The 19,894-nt window shown below is 63.3% G+C and overlaps 1 protein-coding gene across 3 annotated transcripts; it reads right to left on the bottom strand.

Moving 5' to 3' along the window:
- Positions 1-3,847: 3,847 nt before the first annotated feature.
- On the bottom strand, positions 3,848-18,598 carry SH2B2 (SH2B adaptor protein 2). Of its 3 annotated transcripts, none has more exons than XM_055136308.1 (9): positions 18,327-18,598; positions 10,102-10,793; positions 7,285-7,386; positions 6,944-7,035; positions 6,079-6,170; positions 5,828-5,998; positions 5,239-5,447; positions 4,353-4,524; positions 3,848-4,164 (listed from the first exon to the last, which is right to left on the bottom strand). In XM_055136308.1, the coding sequence occupies exons 2-9, from the start codon at positions 10,762-10,764 to the stop codon at positions 3,905-3,907; spliced, it is 1,761 nt and encodes a 586-aa protein (XP_054992283.1). In that variant the 5' UTR covers positions 10,765-10,793; positions 18,327-18,598; the 3' UTR covers positions 3,848-3,904. The 3 variants fall into 3 exon arrangements, with proteins under 3 accessions (XP_054992283.1, XP_054992281.1, XP_054992280.1); XM_055136306.1 differs by lacking the exon at positions 18,327-18,598 and adding an exon at positions 17,503-17,802; XM_055136305.1 differs by lacking the exon at positions 18,327-18,598 and having other exon boundaries at positions 5,828-5,995.
- Positions 18,599-19,894: the final 1,296 nt, after the last annotated feature.

Below are 19,894 nucleotides of genomic sequence, written 5' to 3'. Positions count from 1 at the left end.
GCCAAGGCAGGGGCTTAGGGCTGTGCTGCAGCTGCCTGCGTGGACCCCCGGCATGCCCCCTGCCTTGGGTTCCCTCTTCCCATGGATGGGTGTGCTCTGGCCTCTCCAGGGGCCTCTTCTCAGCAGCTTTTCCTTTTGGAGACCTCCGGCTGCTCTGACGTCCCAGCCATGACACTGTCCCCTTCCCCGGAGACACCAGGACACTGTGCTTCTGGCCAGCCCGGTGGTGAACTGGCACCCAGGGGACCCCCCCCTCTTTGATTTTCTGTCGTCACTGCCAGTGGCCAGTGTGCTGAAAGCCAGCGTTGGGAAGCAAAGCCTGTGTTTTCCTCTGTTTCCCCATCTTTGTGTGGGCAGGCTCCGGCCTGACTCCTTGCTCTGTGCTCAGCGATCACTCCTGGTGGGGCTCAGGGCACTCTATGAGGTGCTGGGGATCAAACCTGGGTCAGCCGTGTGCCCCATGTGCGAGGCATGTGTGCTGCCCGCTGTACCACCTCCGTCTCTTGCGTACCGCCCACTCCCTCCCACGCCGACGCCTCTCACGGGGGCTGCCCCACAGGAGCGGGAAAATCTCCGTGAGTTTGTTTTCAGACCAAATATTCTGGGGAAAGATTTACGGCAATTAAGTCGATGGGTTTATTATGTCCAAAGAAATTCTAGTCTTCCCCAGAGCGAAAGTTTTTGTAGACTTAAATATCACAATGATACAAGTTTTAAAGCTGATTTCTGTGTGGTGCCAAGAATCGAACTCGCCCTCAGCACGCATTCAGCCACGGCGGCACCGCTTGGGCATTTCAATGCTTCTCTTTAACTTTTGCAGTGCTGGAGCCCGGCCCCAGGGCCCTGCTCATGGGAGGCAGGTGCTCCATCTAGGATCAGGCCACATTCCCAGCCCGTGCTTCTTGGATCACCCCTTTCTATCCAGTCCCAGGCAGGGATGATGAGGCGTCAGCGTGAGGACGTTTTTCCAGAATCGCCCCGAGCCCCTCTCTGCTGGCTGGCCCGGCTCCCGTCTATGGCCCTCGTAATGGCAGAATTCTCAGTCGGGGCTGGCTGAACGCTTCTCCCACGGTGGGCAGCCAGCCACGCGTCACACAGTGGGTTCCTGAGCTTCCTGAATGCTCCATTTCAAACACATGGGACCTTGCTTTTGGATCACGACTTGAAATTCTGGGCCGGTTCTTGGAGGAGCCATTCAGCAAGTTCATGGACCAAAATGGGGTGGGGCTGAGGGCCACCCTTGGCAGTGCTTGGGGATGACTCCTGGCTCAGGCTCAGGGAACTCTCCTGCTAGTGCTCAAGGGACTATATGCAGGGCAAGCGCTTCCTCCATGGACTATCACTCCAGTCTTTAGCTTCAGTCAACCCTGAGCTGGAAACGATTTTTCTTTCCCTCAGGAGAACGAGCAGGACGGCTGCCTGGGTGGGTCAGCTGCTGGCAGGATCTGGGGAACTTTCCTCATGGACCGTGGTTCTTGCAAGAACTTCGCTGCATGACTTACAAACTCATCATACTTTAAAATGCGCAGTTCTTGGAGCCGTGCCAGAGACTGCTATTTAAAGTATTAATAAAGAAGCACACATATTACCATATCACAATTTAAAAAATATTTTGATTCCCATTCGACTGGATATTTTGGCGGAGTTTTGGTCTAATTGGTCTTCTCCACAAGCTTATGTGCCCCATGAATTCCGCAGCACCATGCCAAGTGGAGGGCAGGGAATCCCCCAAACGCCAAAGGGGCCTGAGCCACAGGAGAAGCAAACCCCAGCCTTGGTGGGGGCGAGACCCACAAAGGAAAACTGAAGAGGAGTTCGGAGTGATAGTGATAATACATGGGGAGAATGTCTGCCTTGCACACAGGCGACCTGGGTTCGAGCCCCAGCACCCCGTATGGTCCCGAGCCTCACGAGGAGTGATTCCTGACTGCAGAGTCAGGAGCAGGCCCAGAGCACTGCTGGGTGTGAACCAAAAACAAAAATAAATAATAAAAATTTTAAAAGAAAAGGGAAAAGTGAAGAATGACACTTTGGAGCAGAGAACTCTTTTTTTCCCTTTTTAGGAGAATTTCTGGGGGCTGGAGAGATAGTGCAACAGGTAAGGCACTTGCCTTGCACATGGTCGAAAAGGGTTCAGTCCCTGGCATCCCATACGGTCCCCTAAGCCCTGCAGGAGAGTTTTGAGTGCAGAGCAGGAGTAACCTCTGAACATTGCTGGTGTGGAGAGGGAAGGAAAGAAAGAAGGAATGAAGGAAGGAAAGAAATAAAGAAGGAAAGAAAGAAAGGAAGAAAGGAAGAAAGGAAAAAGGAAAGGAAGGAAGAACAGAAGGAAGGAAAGAAAAAAGAAAGAAAGAAAGAAAGAAGGAAAGAAAGAAATGAAGAAAGGAAGGAAGGAAGAAGGAAAGGAAGGAAGAACAGAAGGAAGGAAAGAAAAAGAGAAAAAAGAAACGAAGGAAGGAAGAAGGAAAGGAAGAACAGAAGGAAGGAAAGAAAAAGAAATGAAGAAAAAAAGAAAGAAAAAAGAAAGAAAGAAGGAAAGAGAGAAAGAAAGAGAGAAAGAAAGAAAGAAAGAAAGAAAGAAAGAAAGAAAGAAAGAAAGAAAGAAAGAAAGAAAGAAAGAAAGAAAGAAAGGATTTCTGGCTCATATTTCACTGTAAAAATTTGTTTCTGGGTACAGTAGGTACCTTGCACGCAGCTAACCCAGGTTTGGTCCCCGAACTGCATATTGTTCCCTGAGCACTGCCAGGAGTGATCCCTGAGCATCACTGGGTGTGGCCCCAAAGCAAAATAAATAATTAAATTACATAAAAAGAAAAAAATGCGGGAGAGTGTTCTGGAAAGTCTGAGGGTGAAGAGCCGCTGAGTCTGGTCCCCAGCACCTATGGGGGGCCACAGGAAGTGTGGGACCCCTTGTGGACAGTGCCGTGGCAGCGGGCGGCCTGCCTCACCTCCCCTATCCTGCATGTGAACGTATGACCTCAGGGACACGCACCCACGTATGTGCTACCACCATAAACAACAGGAAGGGGAGGGGATTCGGGAAGGAGGCTGGGACAGGTGGAGACGCAGAGCCCAAGAGCACGTGGCCTGTCCTGCAGCCCCCAGGAGCCTGCCAGGGCCCAGAAAACCAGTTCTTTCCACGAGGGCCTGAAACTGGCTGTGTGGGGCCTCTGGAGTTGTGGGGGTCACACCACCCCTTTCTACGAGACGGGCGCCCGGCGGAGTGATAACAGTGGGGAAGGCGGAGGACCCGGTTCGATCCTGGCATCTCATATGGTCCCCGAGTCGGCCATGAGTATCCCTTGAGCATTGCCAGATCCTCCACCAAAAAATAGGCGCTGTGTGTGTGTGGGGGGGCGGCGACCCCCTGGCTGGTCTCTTGTGACGGGTGGGTGCTTCTGTCCCTTCCCCACACACATACCTGGTTCCCACAGCAAATGTCGCGGTGTCCCCTCACTGTGGGAAGGACCCTGGCCACCGGCCCACTTCTTGACCCGCCTGAAGCGGTTGCTGAGAAAGGAAACCCACCCGGTAAGGTGTGTGGGGGAGGGACCCTCACCCTCGCTTGACTCTGGGGCCCTCCTGGGCCACTCTCCCTGCAGTGCTGCCTCTGGGGGACCCCGTCCCCTGAAATAGCAGGGAGGGGGGTAGGCACCTTGGCCCCTTCCCGTACCCCGAAAATGCCTCTCTGAGCATGGAGGGGTCACCTGGGTCCCCACCCGCCTCACACCCCACTCAGGACCCGGCGGTGCCGGGGAAGAGCGAGGAGAACAGCTGGGGGTCGCGGGGGTCGGGGCCAGGTGCGGGGGCCAGCGGGGGCCGCGGGAAGGAGCACAGGAGCGCGGGCTGCAGTCCCTAAAACAGGCTCTTTAATACGGTTCTGTCTTCACTGAAGAGCGTGGCGCTAGTAGAACGAGTACTGGTTCTCCACGGCGCGGGCGCGGCCCGGGCCCGCCTCGGGGGGCTCCTCGGCGCCCCCCGCCGCCTCCAGCAGCCGCTCGCCGGGGCCGCTGGGCACCGACGCGGCCGATGATGAGGCGGACGACGAGGACGCGCCGCCCGGGTCCGAGGGCGAGGCGGGCGGGCAGGCGGCGAGGCTGGAGAAGTAGTGCTGGCCGGCCGGTTCGCTCCAGCAGGCGGGGGGCGCAGGCGCGGGGCCCGGGTCTGCAACAGGGGACCGGTCAGCCGCCCCGCCCGGCCCCGCCCCGCCCGGCCCTCCGCCTCCGGCCCCGCACGAGCTAGGGAATCTCGGGGGCTGCCTCCTCCGCACCCTGGGAGAGGCCGGGGCTGGGTGCCGCTGTCCCCCCTGTCCCCGCGCCAGCTTCGCCCTGGCCAGGTGGGGACCGTCTTACCGGGCGTGGGGTCCTGGGCCGGCACGTAGCTGCGGAGGGTGATGTCAGCGGCGCCCCCCGACTCCAGGGGGATGGGGTGGGTGTGGAAGTGACGCAGCATGTCCAAGACCGACTGGAACCACAGGTGCTGCACGTGGCACTGCCCACGGCCGTTCAGCGACAGGCGCAGGTGCTGCGGGCACAGGGGGCGTGGTTGGGGGGCGTGGCTACGGGTGCTCTGGTCACCGTGGGGCAGTCTCGCAGGCCCAGCGCTGGCTACTGTCAGGGTTCATGGCCTTCAGGGGCCCTGCCAAAGGCAGCCGCTTTTCCCAGGGAGCATCTTGCAGGGTAGGGTGGCATCGCTGCCAAGGCGAAGGCATGGGAACCCCTGACCGTGGTGTCTGTGTCTGGGAGGGCGGGGCAGGTCCCCACCTCCAGGGCGTAGACGCTTTCAGCCTGCTTTGCTCGACGCCTTAGGTCCTTAGCGGTGGGGCCCTGGCACCCTCACCCATGCCCCCTCCTCGCCCCTCCACCTCCTTTACCCTAAGGTGCTTTCTTGGAAGGGGGAGGGTGTTGCAGCCTGCCTCGGCTCCCCTGCTCCCCCTTCTCTGACCAGCTCTCGAGGTTGCCCTAACCCCTAACCCTCAAGTACATTCCACGGGAAGGGAGAGGAGTGGCTGCTGGGTGATCTGCCCCCAGGGGCCAGGGAGGACCCCGGCCTTGCTCCCAGGGCCCCCCAGAGCTGCACGATCCCCAGGGCAAAGGACCCAGGGAAGCTCTGGGCTCCTCGGGGTGGGGCATGGTGGAGCCACTGCAGGGGGTGACAGGGCCCAGAGGCACGGGAGCCTGGTCGGGGTGCAGGTCGGGGGAGCCCCCCCGCCCTCCCCAGGAGTCAGCTGCCACTTGCCTTGGCCTTGCCCTGGAAATTGAAGGTCAGCACGTACTCCCCGGGCCGTGTCTCGCTCTGCCGGATGACGAAGAGGCCGTGGCTCCGGGGCCCGCCTGCCAGGACCAGCTGGGCTGCCCTGACCCGGGACAAGGTGCCGTGGAACCAGGGGTAGCCAGACAGCTCCAGCGGGGGCTCGGCCTCGGGCTCCTGCTCCGTTCCCTCGTCCCCTGGGGCCGGAGGGGGCATTGTGAAGGTCATGTTGGGGGCCCAGGAGGTAGAGACAGAGGGGGTGCCCTGCACGGAGCAGGGGTGTCTGCAGTAACATGCAGTTTAAAGCCTTTTAGAAGCAGACAGACCGCGGACCCCACCCCCCTCGTTAAGCATATGGGAGTAAACTGAGGCACAGAACAGAGAATGGATACGTCAATTTCAAAGACACAAAAGCTGGTGGCAAGTCAGCTGTGCCTGCCCCTGAGCCCTAGTCCCAAGCCAGGACACGAGGCCGAGGCCCTGATGCAGACTCAGCCACGGAGCGGGTGGTGAGGCGTCATCGGAGGGCCCTGGCCTGACGGGCACCTGGGCTGGCAGGCTGTTCCCGGCCTCGCACCTGTGTTACTGCTGTCACCGCCACCACTGCTGCCACCCGGAGATTCCAGGGTCTCCAGGAAGGTCTCCAGCGGGACGTGGGCCAGGCCCTCCCCGACCGCATCTCGGCAGCGGCCGTGCGGGGCGGTCACCACGGCCGCTGTGCTCTCGGGGGGCCGGGGCAGGTCCGCTGCTGGAGAGAGGCGGGTGAGATGCGCTGGGCAGGCGGGCCCCTTCTCCCCCACCCCAGCTTGGGGGTCGCCCCCCACCTACCGTCCGTCAGAAACTCGCAGCTGCAGGAGGCCATGCGGCTGGCCAGGCAGCCTCCGCGCGTGCAGGACGGCTCGACATCATCCTCGCTGTCGCTGGGGGGCCGGGAGCACAGCATGACCCTGGGCCCTCCATGACCCTCAGCTCACACGAGGCTGGCTGCTGCCCCGGAGGCCCCGAGTCCCAGCCCTGGGCTCAGGGGCTTGGGGTCTTTGTCCCCCTGATTTTTTGTTGTTGTTGTTTTTGCTTTTTGGGTCACACCCGGTGATGCTCAGGGGTCACTCCTGGCTCTGCACTCAGGAATTACTCCTGGCGGTGCTCAGGGGACCGTATGGGATGCTGGGAATCAAACCCAGGTCCGCTGCGTGCAAGGCAGACGCCCTACCCGCTGTGCTATCGCTCCCCCCCCCGCTGGCTTATTATGAGGTGTCGGGGACTCAGCCATCTCCGGAACAGAAGGCCGGGGCAGGAGGGGACAGGGCAGATGGCCGGGCGTGGCCCAGGAGAGGTTACAGTCACCAGGGGCTGGGGCCTGGGAGGCTCGCAGGACTGTAATTGGGCTTCTGGAAGCGGAGCTGTTAATTAGAAAGCAAGGGGGGGGCTCCTCCTGGCCCAGCTCACCCTGTTAGCAGACCTGCTGCCAAGCCCTCAGCCTGTGCCTTCCTGCTCCCCAGGTGCGGAGGACCTGCCCGGCTCCCCACGGCCCCCCTGTCCTGAGCTACACGGCTCTCGCTGAAGTCCCCGGCTCCTGCCCCTGCCCATTTCTCAGCCACCACCCCACCTCTCCTCAGCTCAGCCGTGCCATGCCTTAGCTCTTCAGGGGGAGGCCGGACACGCCCACCCACCCCAAGCCCCCAGGGGCACTCACCCGGGGTCCACACAGCCCTGGATGTCAGCCACCCACGAGTGCTTCTGCAGTGAGTCGATGGTCTCCAGGATGTACTCGGCTCCATTCTCCACCTGCGGGGTCACGGGACGGCTGGTCAGGACCCTGGCCCGTCCACCCTGGAAGGAAGGACTTGTCCCAAGCCTCCCCATGGGAGGGAAGGGGAGCCACCCTGAAGAGTCCCCCTCAGGTGTCACCCCCAAACCCACGCCAGGATGCTGGTGGGAGAATGGTAGTCCTGCAATTATAGCCCCTTCAAACTTGGTACTGCACACTGTGTGGGGTCAGGGGTCAGGGGTCAGGGGTCAAGGGTCGGCACTTACCTTGAGGACGAAGGTGTTGTCCTTCTCTGGCATTTCCAGGGGCATGGTGGTGCGGACCTCCATGATGGCTGAGAGCGGGATGCTGACCTTGGGCCTGGAGGCCTGGGGAACCACAGGAAGGGTGGCAAGTGGTCCCCCATCTCCTGAGGCCCTCTAGGCCCCATGGGGGCTCCTGGCACCCCCACCCCCACACAGAGGGGAACGAGGAGGCGAGAAATCGACCTGTCTTTCCATCGTCCCCCAGCAAGTTAGGGTGGTGGGACACAGCTGTAGGACAAACCCACCCGAGCACCCCCAGCCCAGAGGGGGTTGGTGTTCTGATCCCAACCCACAGGCAGAGACACACACGCCACTCGAACCCAGGGCATACACACACACACACACACACGGGGCTGAGGAAGCTTCCTCTCTGGGGGGAGTCCCAAGCGCCATCAGGGGCTCAGGGACTGCTCGGCAATGCCCAGTAGACGGGATACCCCTGGCACACTTGGGCGGCCATGTGGTGCCAGGACTCACGCTCAGGCCTCGGTACCTGCAGCTCAGGTGCCCCCTGACCACTGAGCTATCTCCCAGGCCCCCGAAGGATGTGCCCAGACTGTGCCTGGTGGTTCTGCCCAGTTTGGGTTCCAGAAAAAAAACTGAGTCCCCTTAAATCTGTTGCAGAGGGTATCTGCTTCCTCCCCTTTCAGAAACAAATCAGTGCTCCCCTGAAATTCTTTAAGCAAACAGCGGAGAGCACCCCTAATGCCCAGGCGGCTGCTGTGCTGGCAAAGTGGCTTAGACTTTTTTTGGTGCCACACCAGGCGATGCTCAGGGGTCACTCTTTTTTTTTCTTTTTTGGTGCTGCACCCGGCAATGCACAGGGGTTACTCCTGGCTCTGCACTCTGGAACTGCTCCTGGTGGTGCTAAGGGGACCATATGGGATGCTGGGAATCGAACCCGGGTCAGCCACGTGCAAGGCAAATGCCCTCCTTGTTGTGCTATTGCTCCAGCTCCAGGGGTCACTCTTGAATCAGGAATTACTCCTGGTGGGGCTGGGGGGGCATATGGGATGCCCAGGACTGAACCCGGGCTGGCTGTGTGCAAGGCAAATGCTCTACCTACACCTGCTCCAGCCTCTGACAGTGGCTGCGACTGCAGGACAAAGCTCTGGGCACCTGCTCGATCCAGGGTGAGCGGGGGCTCCCTTCCAGGTGGGGTTTCAGGGTGGGCTGTGCCTGGAGAGGGATTCCGGGCAGCGCAGGGCTCAGGACGGGACTTTCTCAGCAGGAAGGGGAAGGTCGTGTGACGGGAATTCCAGGCCACGCTGGCCGCCGTCCAGGGATGCTTGGCTGGCACGGAGCTGGCCTGGAGGCCGACAGTGCTGGGCCCCCAGGATGCCCACTCGGTTCGGGGGCAGGGATGTGGGCCACAGGGCCGGAGCACGTTTGGCACACAGAGACCCCTGGTTCCATCCTCAGCACCCCCTGGTCTGCTTGGCACTGCTGGGCCTGAGCACTGGACTAACTGTGACCGGAAGTGGCCCCAGGGTCAGGTGGGGCCTGTCGGCAGGTGGGAGATGGCTTTGGGGCTGGCACCCCTCTGTTCCCAGGCCAGGAGAGCTGGCTGTCTCGGGGGTGCCACAGGGCTCACTCCCGCTGGGGCCACACCTGGGAGACCTGCACCTGGCCCCCTCGGTGTAAGGGGCCCCCCCGGGAAGGAGAGGGCTGGGAGAGGCTGGGCGGGCTGAGAGGGCGGCCGGAGGGAGGGTTGGCTGCAGCTCCTTCCCTTCCTGGAAGCCCCAGGGCTTGGAGGGGGGGGGGGCTTGGGATGGGAATACCTCTGCAGGCCACACCCCTCCGGATGGCCTTGGGGACCACGAGGTCCCCTGGCTTAGGGCTCCAGCCACGGGCACTGCTCTCCTGTGTGCCCAACCAGGTGGGGGTCAGCATGCATGAGCCCCAAAACCATACCCTGGGGCTCTGCTGGTGCCATCCAAGGGGATTGGGAGGGGCTGACAGATCAGGGGTGGGTCACCTAAAACCTGGGCCAGACCAGGCCTGTGGGCAGGGGATGGATGCCACCTGGCGCTAGGCAGGGACTGCAGACTCCTGCCTGGCCTGGGCGGCCCCTCCATGTGTCACCAACTTCTGGGGCTACAGAAGGGGGCAGGCAGTCCGCTGGCCCGTACCCCCAGGACTGCCCCCTAATTCAGCTGCACTCAGAGCTCTCCCCACAGGGGCCTGAGTGATAGTGCAGCGGGGAGGGCGTTTGCCTTGCATGCGGCCAACCAGGGTTCGATTCCGGACATTTATGGTCCCCCGAGAACCGCCAGGAGTGATTCCTGAGTGTAGAGACAGGAGGTGCCCCTGAGCATCGCCCGGTGTGACCCAGAAAGAGAGGGGAAAAAAACCCCTCAACTCCCACTTCAGGGCTTGAAGGGGTGATAGTTACACACACACACACACACACACACACACATCAGTGTCTGTAGGGGCCACCCATCAAAGTCACTATCTTGGGGAACCCCAAGGTCATTCCTACACACACACACACACACACACACACACATACACCATCAGTGTCTGGAGGGGCCACCCATCATGTCTTGGGGAACCCCAAGGTCATTCCTAGGGTTTGCCAAGGGTTAGACGCAGAAGGTGTGTGTGTGGGACGGAACCAGAAGCCGAGCCCTTGAGATATGTGGGGGTCTCAGGACCAAACTATCCCCACCAGGAGCTGCTCCATTTCATCACAGGCCACTCCCGGGGTTCTGGGCTCCCAAGAAGGGTCTCTCTCCTTTTTGCGCAGGGGTCGGGAGCGGCGGGTGACCTCACCTTGGGGGGCACGAAGAACTCCAGGCGGAAGCGCTCCCCGGCCACGGCGCGCCGCAGGAGGAGGCGACACTTCTGCCACTGGGCGGCGCCGGGCCCCGCGGCTGCGTCGTCGGCCACCATGAAGCGCAGCGCGCCCTCGCGCTGGATGTCCAGCAGCTCCACCTTGGCCGCCAGCGTCCGCGACAGCCGCAGGCGCCGGGTCCACTTGTCGCGCGGCTCGGCCGGGGGCTCGGCGGCGCGCGGGCCGGCGTCGGGCTCGGGCGACGCGCGCCGGTGCCACATGTCGCGCACGCCGTCCACCACGCACAGGCTCATGTTGCGCAGCGAGAAGCCCTTGCGCACGCGGGAGCGTGGCGCGGCCGACACGTCCTCGGAGCTGCGCGAGTGGCCGCGCGCCGCCGCCTTGAGCTCCGCGCCGCCGTCGGGGCCCCGCGCCCCCAGCGCGCGCCGCACCTCGGCCCCAAATGCGTCCAGGAAGGTGGCGGCGAAGTGGCGCGAGAAGGAGGCGCCGGCGTCCGGCGCGTCGCAGGCCGGGTGCTCGCGCACGAAGCGGCAGAAGTGGCGGGCGAAGTCGGCGGCCGCCGCGCGCGCGTGCAGCTCGCAGAACTGCCGCCAGTCTGGGGGGCCCGGGGCCACGGCGGGGCCCGGGGCGCCACCGTTCATGGCTCCCGTCCCATGGCAGCCCCCGGCAGCTGCGGGCGAGAGAGGGCGACAGTGAACTTCGGATCACAGCCCTGCCCCTCTCCCACCTCCAGCCCCGCCCCCGGGCTCATCTGTAGGCTGGACCCCCATCCAACGCACAGAGCCCATCACAGCCACTGTCTTGGGGAATCCTAGGGTCATGCCTAGGGTTCGCCAAGGAGAGGACTCGGATGTTGACCTCAGTGACCTCAACCTTCAACTGAGGGCTCCAAAGGTGGGGGCGTGACCAGAGGCCGAGCGCCGGCTTCTTGGCACTACCTTTGAAATATGCAGGGGCCCCAACCCCTTTCTCCGAAAGGCCGCAGCACTTTAGTTACCCAGTCCCTAGCCTCATCCCACTATAGCTTGCTCCTCCCTCCAGGAGCTGCTGTTTCATCAGCATCACCCCTGCACAGACCGAGATCCCCTTCCTCAGCTCAAAATTTGCAGCAGGCGCCCCTTCTGTCCCCGGAAAAAGCCAAAGTCCTACAGACCCCCCCACCTACTCCTCCCCCTCTTCCCCCAGTCTGCTGAGCTATGGCCACACCTGCGCCACCTGTCAGAGTGCCCCCCAACCACCCCCCCAGTTCAAGCTTCTGCAAGTTCCTCCTCTATGGGTAAGAACAGCTCCCGCTGTACCCCAAGTCACACCGCGCTTCCTTCCATGGGATTTGCGGGCCTCACTTGCTGGGGAAGGGGTGTCCTTTCCCCATCCCACTCTTACCCTGAGAATGCCGGGGATTTTGATGTGGCCGAATTTCAGATTCTGGGCATGTGGCTCATGTTCTAAGCCCAAATGGATGAATGGGTGGATGAACATGTGCATGAATGAATAGGTGGGTAGATGGATGCATGAGCAAATGAATGAATGGGTGGATGGATGAATGAACAGGTAGATGGATGCATGAGTAGATGAATGAATGGGTGGATGGATGCAGGGGTAAATGAACGACTGGGTGGATGGATGCATGAGCAAATAAATGGGTGGGTGGATGAATGAACAGGTAGATGGATGCATGGGTAGATGAATGAATGTATGGGGGAATGAATGCATGGGTAAATGAATGGGTGAATGGATGCATGGGCAAATGAATGAATGGGAGGATGGATGAATGAACAGGTAGATGGATGGATGGGTAGATGAATGAATGTATGGGGGAATGAATGCATGGGTAAATGAATGAATGGGTGGATGGATGCATGGGAAAATGAATGAATGGGAGGATGGATGAATGAACAGGTAGATGGATGCATGGGTAGATGAATGAATGAGTGGATGAATGCATGGAGGAATGAATGAACTGGTGAATGGATGAATGAATGGGTGGACATATGCATGGGTAGATGAATGAATGGGTGGATAACATAGGGAATATGAATGGGTGGGTGAATGAATGAATGTTTGTTTTGGCTTTTGGGTCACATCCTGTTCTACTTGGGGATTATTCCTGGCTCTGCACTCAGGAATCTCTTCTGATAGGCTTAGGGACCATATGGGGTATAGGGGATCAAACTTCGGTGGACAATATGCAAGGCAAGCCCCCTCCCACTGTGCTCTCTCTCCAGGCCTCTGGATGAATGAATGGCTGAAGAGGTGAATGAATGAATGCATGAATGAAGGGTGCTCGGGTGTGTTCTTTAAAACAGGCCTGTCACAGCTGTCTGTGGACACATACTGATGACCAGGACTCACACTAGCTCTAGGACTTGGGGTCACACCCCCGTGGAGTAATACCACCCACTTTTTTTGGGAGAATCACACCCAGCAGTGCTCAGGGATCACTCCTGGTGGTGCTTGGGGCACCCTATGGGGTGCTGGGAATTAAAGCTGGGTCAACTACATACAAGGCAAGTGCCCTACTTGCACTATCACTCTGGCCCCTCACCACTTTTTTGTTTTTATTTTTTGGGCTACACCTGGCTCTGTGCTCGGGGCTCACCCCTGTCAGCGCTTGGGGCACCAGGTGGTGTCAGGACTGAGAATTGGCGGCTGGCACCCTCTCCACTGCACCACATCCCTCCAGCTCCCTGCCCCCCACGTGGTCGCAGAGAGGTCCTCCTTACGCACTCATGGCTGCTCGTGCCCTGCCTGGGTCATCCCAGCGTCCAGCAAGGGCGCATCACCCACTTGGGGAAATAGTGCCCCGCAATCCTGGTCACCATCAGTGTTCGTTCATTCGGGGACTGGGCTGCCTCCCCCTCACCTCCCGATGGCCATCAGCTCTGGGGGCACAGAGCAATGGACAGTAAGTGGGGCGAGGAGCCACTGTTCCTGTTAGGGTGACTGATATGGACGGCAGGTCCCCTCCCTGGCCCCCAGCTCTGATTCCACACCCGGCAAAACTAGCCGCTCCTTTTCTGTGGCACTGTCACCACCAGCCCCGGGCCAGGGGTCCCTGGCAGGCCCCCGGCTGGAGAGTGCCTTGGCATCGGGCAGCCAGGGGAACATTCAGGCCCCACGCAGCTTTTCAGGCCAGCAGGCCTCTGCCCACGCCAGCCCTGAGCCTCGGGTGGCGAGGCCCCTGGGCCCTCTCTGTGGGACAGCTGAGTCGACCCCAGTGCCCCCACCCCACCATTAGCTTGGCTCCTCTATCCCACCCTGATCTAACGCCTACCAGTGCTTCAGGAATTACCCTTCTAGCCACTTCCTCCAGGAAGCCCTCCTTGGCCTCCCCGAGCCCCCCGCTGCAGGCTTGTCCCAGGCGCCCATGACACAGCCCACGGCTGAGGCTGCGCTGCCAGAGGTGAAAGGGGAGGTGGAGGGCCTGGCTGTGCCCAGGGCCAGGGGGCAGGAGGGAGGGGTCCCGGCCCCCACAGTCCTGGTGCCAGCACTGTGGAGGCCCCATGCTTGCTGGGCGCCCCACCCTCTGAGCCTGTCTGCAGGCTTCCCAGGTTCAGTGCTCTCATGCAGAGGTCATGGCAGGGTCCCCAGAAGCTCTGCTTGGAGGAGCGCCCAGGGCCGGGGGGCAGGGAGGGTGCCCACACCAGCCTCTCTCTAAGAGTCGGGCTTGGCGAGGGATCTAATCCAGCTGCCCCGGGGCACACCCGCCTCCAGAGGCGCCTGGGAATTCCCGCTGGCCACCTGCCAGCTGCCTCCTCCGTCTGCCCCACGGGCTCCCCTCTCCTGCCTCCTTTTTATTTTTTTGGCTTTCGGGCCACACCTGGCTGTGCTCAGGGCTGACTCCCGGCTCTGCGCTCAGGGATCACTCCTGCTGGGCTCAGGGGACCCTGTGGGATGCCGGGGTTCAAACCCTGACCTTGCAAAGCTTACAAAGCCACCCCGCCCCCAGCCACCAAGGATCTCTCCAGTCCCTCCTGCCGTTTTTAGAGCTCTAAGTCATCTTCTTCCAGGAAGCCTTCCTCCTGCTTTGGAGACCAGGAGACGCCTGGACAGAGTGCAGGTCTCACCCACCCACAAAACGGGGGTGCTGGAGCCCAGGGCCAGGCAGACAGCTTCAGGCTGCTGTCACTTTCCCGGTGTTGTCTCAGGAGGCCCCCATCACCCTGGGGCTTGGGGACATTTCTGCAAGCTGTCTGGCTTTGTTGTGTACCAGCCAGAATGGGATGGGGGGCGCGCCCCAGGAGGGGCGGAGTGGGGCCAGTCGGGACCCGGCTGGGGGACCCCCTCCCGCCAACTCCAGTCTGTGGGGGCAGCAGGCCTTCCGGAGGTAAAAATAGCGCAGGAGAAAGGGTCTGGGCGTCAGTCGGCCCTACCCGCACGCAGTTCCGACCCCTCGGCCGGTCAGTCCTTAAAAGATTGATGAGCAGCCTCCCGCCCCCGCTAATGGGCGCGGAACCAATCGATGCTCGCCAGGGAGGCGGGGCGCCCCACCGCATCCCTCAGTGAGCCCCTCAGCTGGGCACTACGGACCACCCAGCACCCTTCCCGCCCCCCAGGCAGCTGCTGGGCTGCCCGCATCCTCTGCTGCCAAATCTGGGCCTTTTCCTGCCCCTCACTAAGCTCTGGGGCACCCAAAGGGGTCCCAGCAGGGCTACCCACCCGCTCACCTGGGGAAACTGAGGCCTCCCTCCTCCCTGTGCCCCCAACTTCACAGCCCCTCCTGTGGATGCTCCTGGAGGCTTTTCTGCCTATTTTCCCCTGTGGGTGCCTCTGCAGCTCTGCCCATTGAGGGGTGCTCTGAGGGGAGCCCAGCTGACTGTGGGGAACCTGGCTGGCTGAGGGGTGCTGAGGGGAGCCCGGCTGACTGAGGGGTGCTGAGGGGAGCCCAGCTGACTGAGGGGTGCTGAGGGGAGCCCAGCTGACTGAGGGGTGCTGAGGGGAGCCTGGCTGGCTGAAGGGAGCCCAGCTGACTGGGGGGTGCTGAGGGGAGCCCAGCTGGCTGAGGGGTGAGCTGAGGGGCTCACTGTGGGGTGCTCTGTCGCCTCCAGCCCTCCCCTAGACTCTGCTCCCTCAGGGGTGGGCCTTGGGGCCTGGACGGGTGGACTCTGAGGGGCTCTGCCGCTGGGACCGGGAAGGCCCGACCAGGCAGAGAGACAAGGGGTCCAGCTGGTCCGGCATGTGTCGCTGGGCACCCCGCCTCCCACACAACTGTCTCAGCCCCTGGCGGAGGGGCGCCCCAGCTTTCCCGGGTGCCCCCAACCCTGACCTGCCTGGCGCAGCAGCTGCCACCGCCATTCCATCCCCCACCTGGCCCCCACTCCCGCCGTTCCTTTGACCTGGGACCTTGGAGCAGACACAGAAGCCAGGTTGAGGGGTGCCCTGGGCCCTGCCTTTGCACCTGTTGGAGGGGGGACCTCACTGCACCCACCCCAAAAGGGCTGGCATCAGGCGCTCTCTGCCTCTGTGTCCTGAGCGCCCTACACCCGCCTCCCTCCCTGCCCCCCCAAGTCCCAACCGTGACTTCGCCCCCCCCTCCAACCTTCCAGTCAGAAGATCACATGCTTGTGTTACTGATGAGAAAGTGGGGTGCCGATGAGGGGAGCCCACCAACTCTGGAGTTGCTGTGAACGTGGCTCTCCGTGTCAGGAGGGCCAGGCCTGCCTGGGGGGTGCTCACAGTGGCGGGGGGGGGCGCGGATGCAGAGGAGCGGTGACCTCCAGTGTGGGGCGGTGGGGGGGGAAGCCCATTCCCCTTCAGGAGCCCCGTGCTGGACAGTTCCCGGGCGCGTAGGTGGCGAGCAGGCATGGAGGGCTCCAGCTGCACTGTGGCCGCCCGTTCACCTCTCTCCCTGGCACGCACCCCCCTCATTCAGGCCCTCCCAGACCTCCGGGGAGCCTGCAGTGGCTCCCACCAGCCTCAACACTCAGCCTCATGTCACACGTACCCCTGTCTCCTCGGGGGCTCACTCGTGGTGTCCCCCACCCCCACCCCGTTCTCAGCACCCCGGAACTCAGGGCAGTGGTAAGGCGGACTCCCGGGCCTGTCTCCGAGCTGCCGACCCCCCGGCCCCTCACGCCCACCGCATCTGAGTGTTTTGCATCCTGCTCCTCCTATCTCCCACTCTGCTCCCCACAGCAGGACTGCCCCTTGACCCCATCCCCAGGCCTCCTGACTCAGAGTGTAAGCCTCCAGCTGGGGTACGGGGGGGCTTATGGCCACCCCACGTGTGCTCTCACAGTGAGGACCAGAAGCAGCTGGAAATAGATTCCCCCCCCCCATGGCATCCACCACCACCTCCCTCTGGGACGCGCTCACACCTGCGCCCTGTACCCCTGGGAGCCAGCACAGGGCAGAGGCAGCCTGGAGAGGTGGTCCCCCAGGGAGGAATATCTGAGACGGGACCAGCACCCCAGGGGGCAGCAGCCAGGAGGCCCGAGGGACGGAGCCGGGGAAGAACCAGGCTTTGCGCAGATGGGGCTGGAGGCCCGCTTCCTGGCTCAGTGACTTTAGGTGTCATTTCACCTTTCTGAATCTGGTGTTTTTTTTTTTTTTTCTCTGCAGAAGGGGGATAATATTAGTACCAACCCCAAAAGTTGGGGTGCAGATGGCATGAAAGACAGCCTGGGGTGAGTCAGCTTGAAACTCAGTGTTCAGCCCTGGGGCTCAAGTCCTATCTCTGATCCTCCCGAGGGAGGCCCACCCTGGCCTAGCACTGGGGGGCTCTCCCCTGGACACCCACGAAGCAGCCTCGGAAACTTCAGACTCAGGATTCTTGAGTCAGGTCAAAAGAAATGGGCACACATTCACCCCAGATCCACAGCCCCTCTGTCAACCACACGGGCTCCAGGTGAGGACACGGCTCAGGGCATAGGGTGCCCACCTGGCACTCAGGCTTGGGTCTGACTCCTGATCCTCAGCCCCATCAGCCTTCCTGGCACCACCAGGAAGGCCCTCAAACAAAAAACTAAAATAGAAGAAAAAAAGATCTCTTGCCCACCTATTCTCCTGTCCGCTGGAGTGCGAGAGGGAGGGATGGAGGGGACGCAGAGGGACAATTCCCCGTGACCCATGATCTCCCTGGTCCTCTTCTTAGGCCCTGGAGTGGAGCTTCTAAGACATTCCTGCTGTCATGGGAGCCAGGAGGGGGCAGATCCGGCCGCACATGGTGCCCCCCACCCAGCAATGGAAGGAGTGAACCCTAGGCACAGAGTCCAGAGCAAGTCTGGGCGCCATGGGTGTGGCCCAGAGTCCAGGCCAGTCCCCCCCAATAAAACCCAACGTGGACAGGCGGAATTAGGGGTCTCAGGCCAGCCCTCTCCAACAGAGACCTCCTGTGGACCCCCCTTCTCTGTCCGCCCCCGAGGACGCCGCTCACTCACCCCTGGCTCAGTGATCCGGGCTGGAGGGAAGCAGCCCTGGGTCACTCGGCGGGCACCCCAGCTCCCGGCAAAGGTGGAGTCCCCGGGACCCGCAGCCCGAGGGTCTCCCCTGCACCACCAATTCCAGGGCACGCCAGCGTCCCCGGCGCGCGTCGGGCCGCCGCTCCTCGCCGCAAGGCTCCCGCGGGGCCCCAACCGCCGCAAGCGGCTCCCCCCAGACTTGACTTTGTGCGTAGCTGGCGGCCCGGCCCGGCCCGGGGCTGGCGCGCTCGGGAGCTCGGCGCTGCCCGCAGGTTCATCAATGGCCGAGGCCACGGGCCTGAATGGAGCGCGCGAGCCCGCCCCTTCTTAAAGGCGCCGCTCGGCGGGCCTCCCTCCCGGGGCGCGGGGAGCTCTCGGGGTGGGCGGGTCGAGCACCGTGACGGAGCTGGGGGGGCCAGGGCCGAGCAGAGGGCACGCTGGCCCGGGAGCCGTGGTTTGGAGAGGGAACCTCCAGGCGGACCCTCCCCCTCGCCCTCGCCGCCCCGGGAAGAGCCCGGCCCCCTCCGCCCGAGCCGAGCCCCCTCCTCCAGGGGCCCAAGCCGAGGCTCACCCGGCCGCGGGGTCAGAGAGCGGGCGGGGGCGCAGCTGTTCCGGAGGCGGCTCGACCCCTCCCTCCACGCCCCGCGGCCCGGGATGAGGGTCCCGGCGCCGACCCCCGCGGGGGGCGCCTCCTCTCCCTCGCGCTCCCTCCCACCCGCGCACACAAAGACGACACGCGCTCCCCGGGCCAGCCGTGCGCACACGCGCCCTCCCGGGACGAGGCGAGGACGGACAGGCCATACCTACGGGCGCGCAGCTGCGGCCGAGCGGGCCGGGGGGCCGGCCGAGCGCCGCCCCGGGAGCCGCGGGGCTCCGGGGGCCTGGCCGCTCATGGCCCGCGGCGGGGTCGGGCTCCCTCCGGGCGGGAGCCGGCGCTGGCGACGGCGGCTCCTCCCTCCCGCGTTCACAACCTCGAAGGCTCGTGCGCTCCCGGCGGGCCCGGCGCGGCCCCCGCACGGCTCTAGCGGCCGCCGAGCCCCGCGCGCTCCGAGCCCAGCCCCGCGCCGCGCGCGCCCCGCCCGCTCCCCCTTGCGCCCCCCGCCCGCGCGGCGCGCGCCTCCCCGTCCCCGCCTCCAGCCCCGCCCCACGCTAGCTCCGCCCAAGCCCCGCCCTCCCCGCGCCTCCAGGCCCCGCCTCCGTACTAGCCCCGCCCTACCCCTTGCCTCCAGGCCCCGCCTCCGTACTAGCCCCGCCCCACCCCTTGCCTACAGGCACCGCCCCCGAACTAGCCCCGCCCCACCGGCGCCTTCAGGCCCCACCCCGCGCTAGCCCCGCCCCGCCCCCCCCGCCCCCGCCCCCGCCCCCGCCCCCGTCGCGCCCCCCGCCCCCGGCCGAGTCCGCTGGGTGCCCGCGGCTGCGGCGGCCGCGGCCGGTCCCCGAACCCGGAGGGGCCCGGCATCGAGGCGCCCTCCGAGCCCGAGTGGAGACGCGTAGGGGGCCGATACCCCTCGGGGACAGCGCTCGGCGGCCGCTGTCCTGGACCGTCGCTGCGGGGACAAAGGGAGCGCGAGCTGGCCCTGATGTGGCACGGGGCCGGGCGGGGGGTGGGCTTCAGGCTCTCCCGGCCCCTCCCGCACGCGGAGCCACCCGGTGGTGGGGGCGGTGCCTGGTCCTCCATCGGGGCACACAGCCCTGGGGCTCGAGCGCCAGCCAGGCCGAGGTCAGGGCACTGGCCCGGACTCCCGCAGCCTTCGGGGGCACTGGCGGACCCAGACCTGGAGCTGGGGGGGCTCCAGCGCGTCAGCGAGCCTGGCGGGGGGCTGGGGTGGCCCTGGGAGTGGAAGGGTCGAGCGGGGACCAGACTGCCTGCTGCTGGGTGGGGGGGCCTCAGTCCCCACGGTGCGCTGTGTCTGCCCTCCGCCCAATTTCCGCAGCCTCACCCCCTTGCAGTTCTGGGTTGGGCCCAAGTTTTAGTTCTTGGGAGGCGGGGAGTCGCCAGCTGTTCCCCTTTCCCACTCGGTGACCCCTGACCTTTGCAGAGAGGCCTTTGACCTTTTCTGAAGCTGATTTGCTTCGGGAAAGGAAGCTGGAAAAGATTATTTCCTTAAATCCCAGCCTTGTGCACGAAGGGGTGCCTGGCCTGTGTCCCCTTCTGGCCTGCCAGTCCTGGGCTGCCCCGCTGGGCGCTGAGTCCATGCAGTCCCCGTCCAGGCTGCTAGCGGGTACCTGACCCTTCTGCGCCCACACACTGCCCCTGGGACCACACAAACTCTCTGATTTTGTTTGGGGTCGGCAGGGGGTGTGCCTAGAGATTTCTGGCTTACTGTGTTGGGGTCTTGGAGTTCTGGGGACCCAGATGGGACTCAGGGCT

This window comes from Sorex araneus, chromosome 4, assembly GCF_027595985.1.
Source record: "Sorex araneus isolate mSorAra2 chromosome 4, mSorAra2.pri, whole genome shotgun sequence".
NCBI lineage: Eukaryota > Metazoa > Chordata > Mammalia > Eulipotyphla > Soricidae > Sorex > Sorex araneus.
Note: the sequence above shows the minus strand (reverse complement) of the source record. Positions and strands in the feature narration are given on the sequence as shown.

Bases quoted from the DNA above. Each gene is read 5' to 3' on its own strand.
- SH2B2 (XM_055136308.1), bottom strand. From the start codon at position 10,764: ATGAACGGTGGCGCCCCGGGCCCCGCCGTGGCCCCGGGCCCCCCAGAC. The intron at 6,171-6,943 runs GTGAGTGCCCCT...CCGGCCCCCCAG, and splicing joins CAGGGCTGTGTGGACCCCGG to CGACAGCGAGGATGATGTCG. The intron at 4,525-5,238 runs GCAAGTGGCAGC...CTGTGCCCGCAG, and splicing joins ATTTCCAGGGCAAGGCCAAG to CACCTGCGCCTGTCGCTGAA.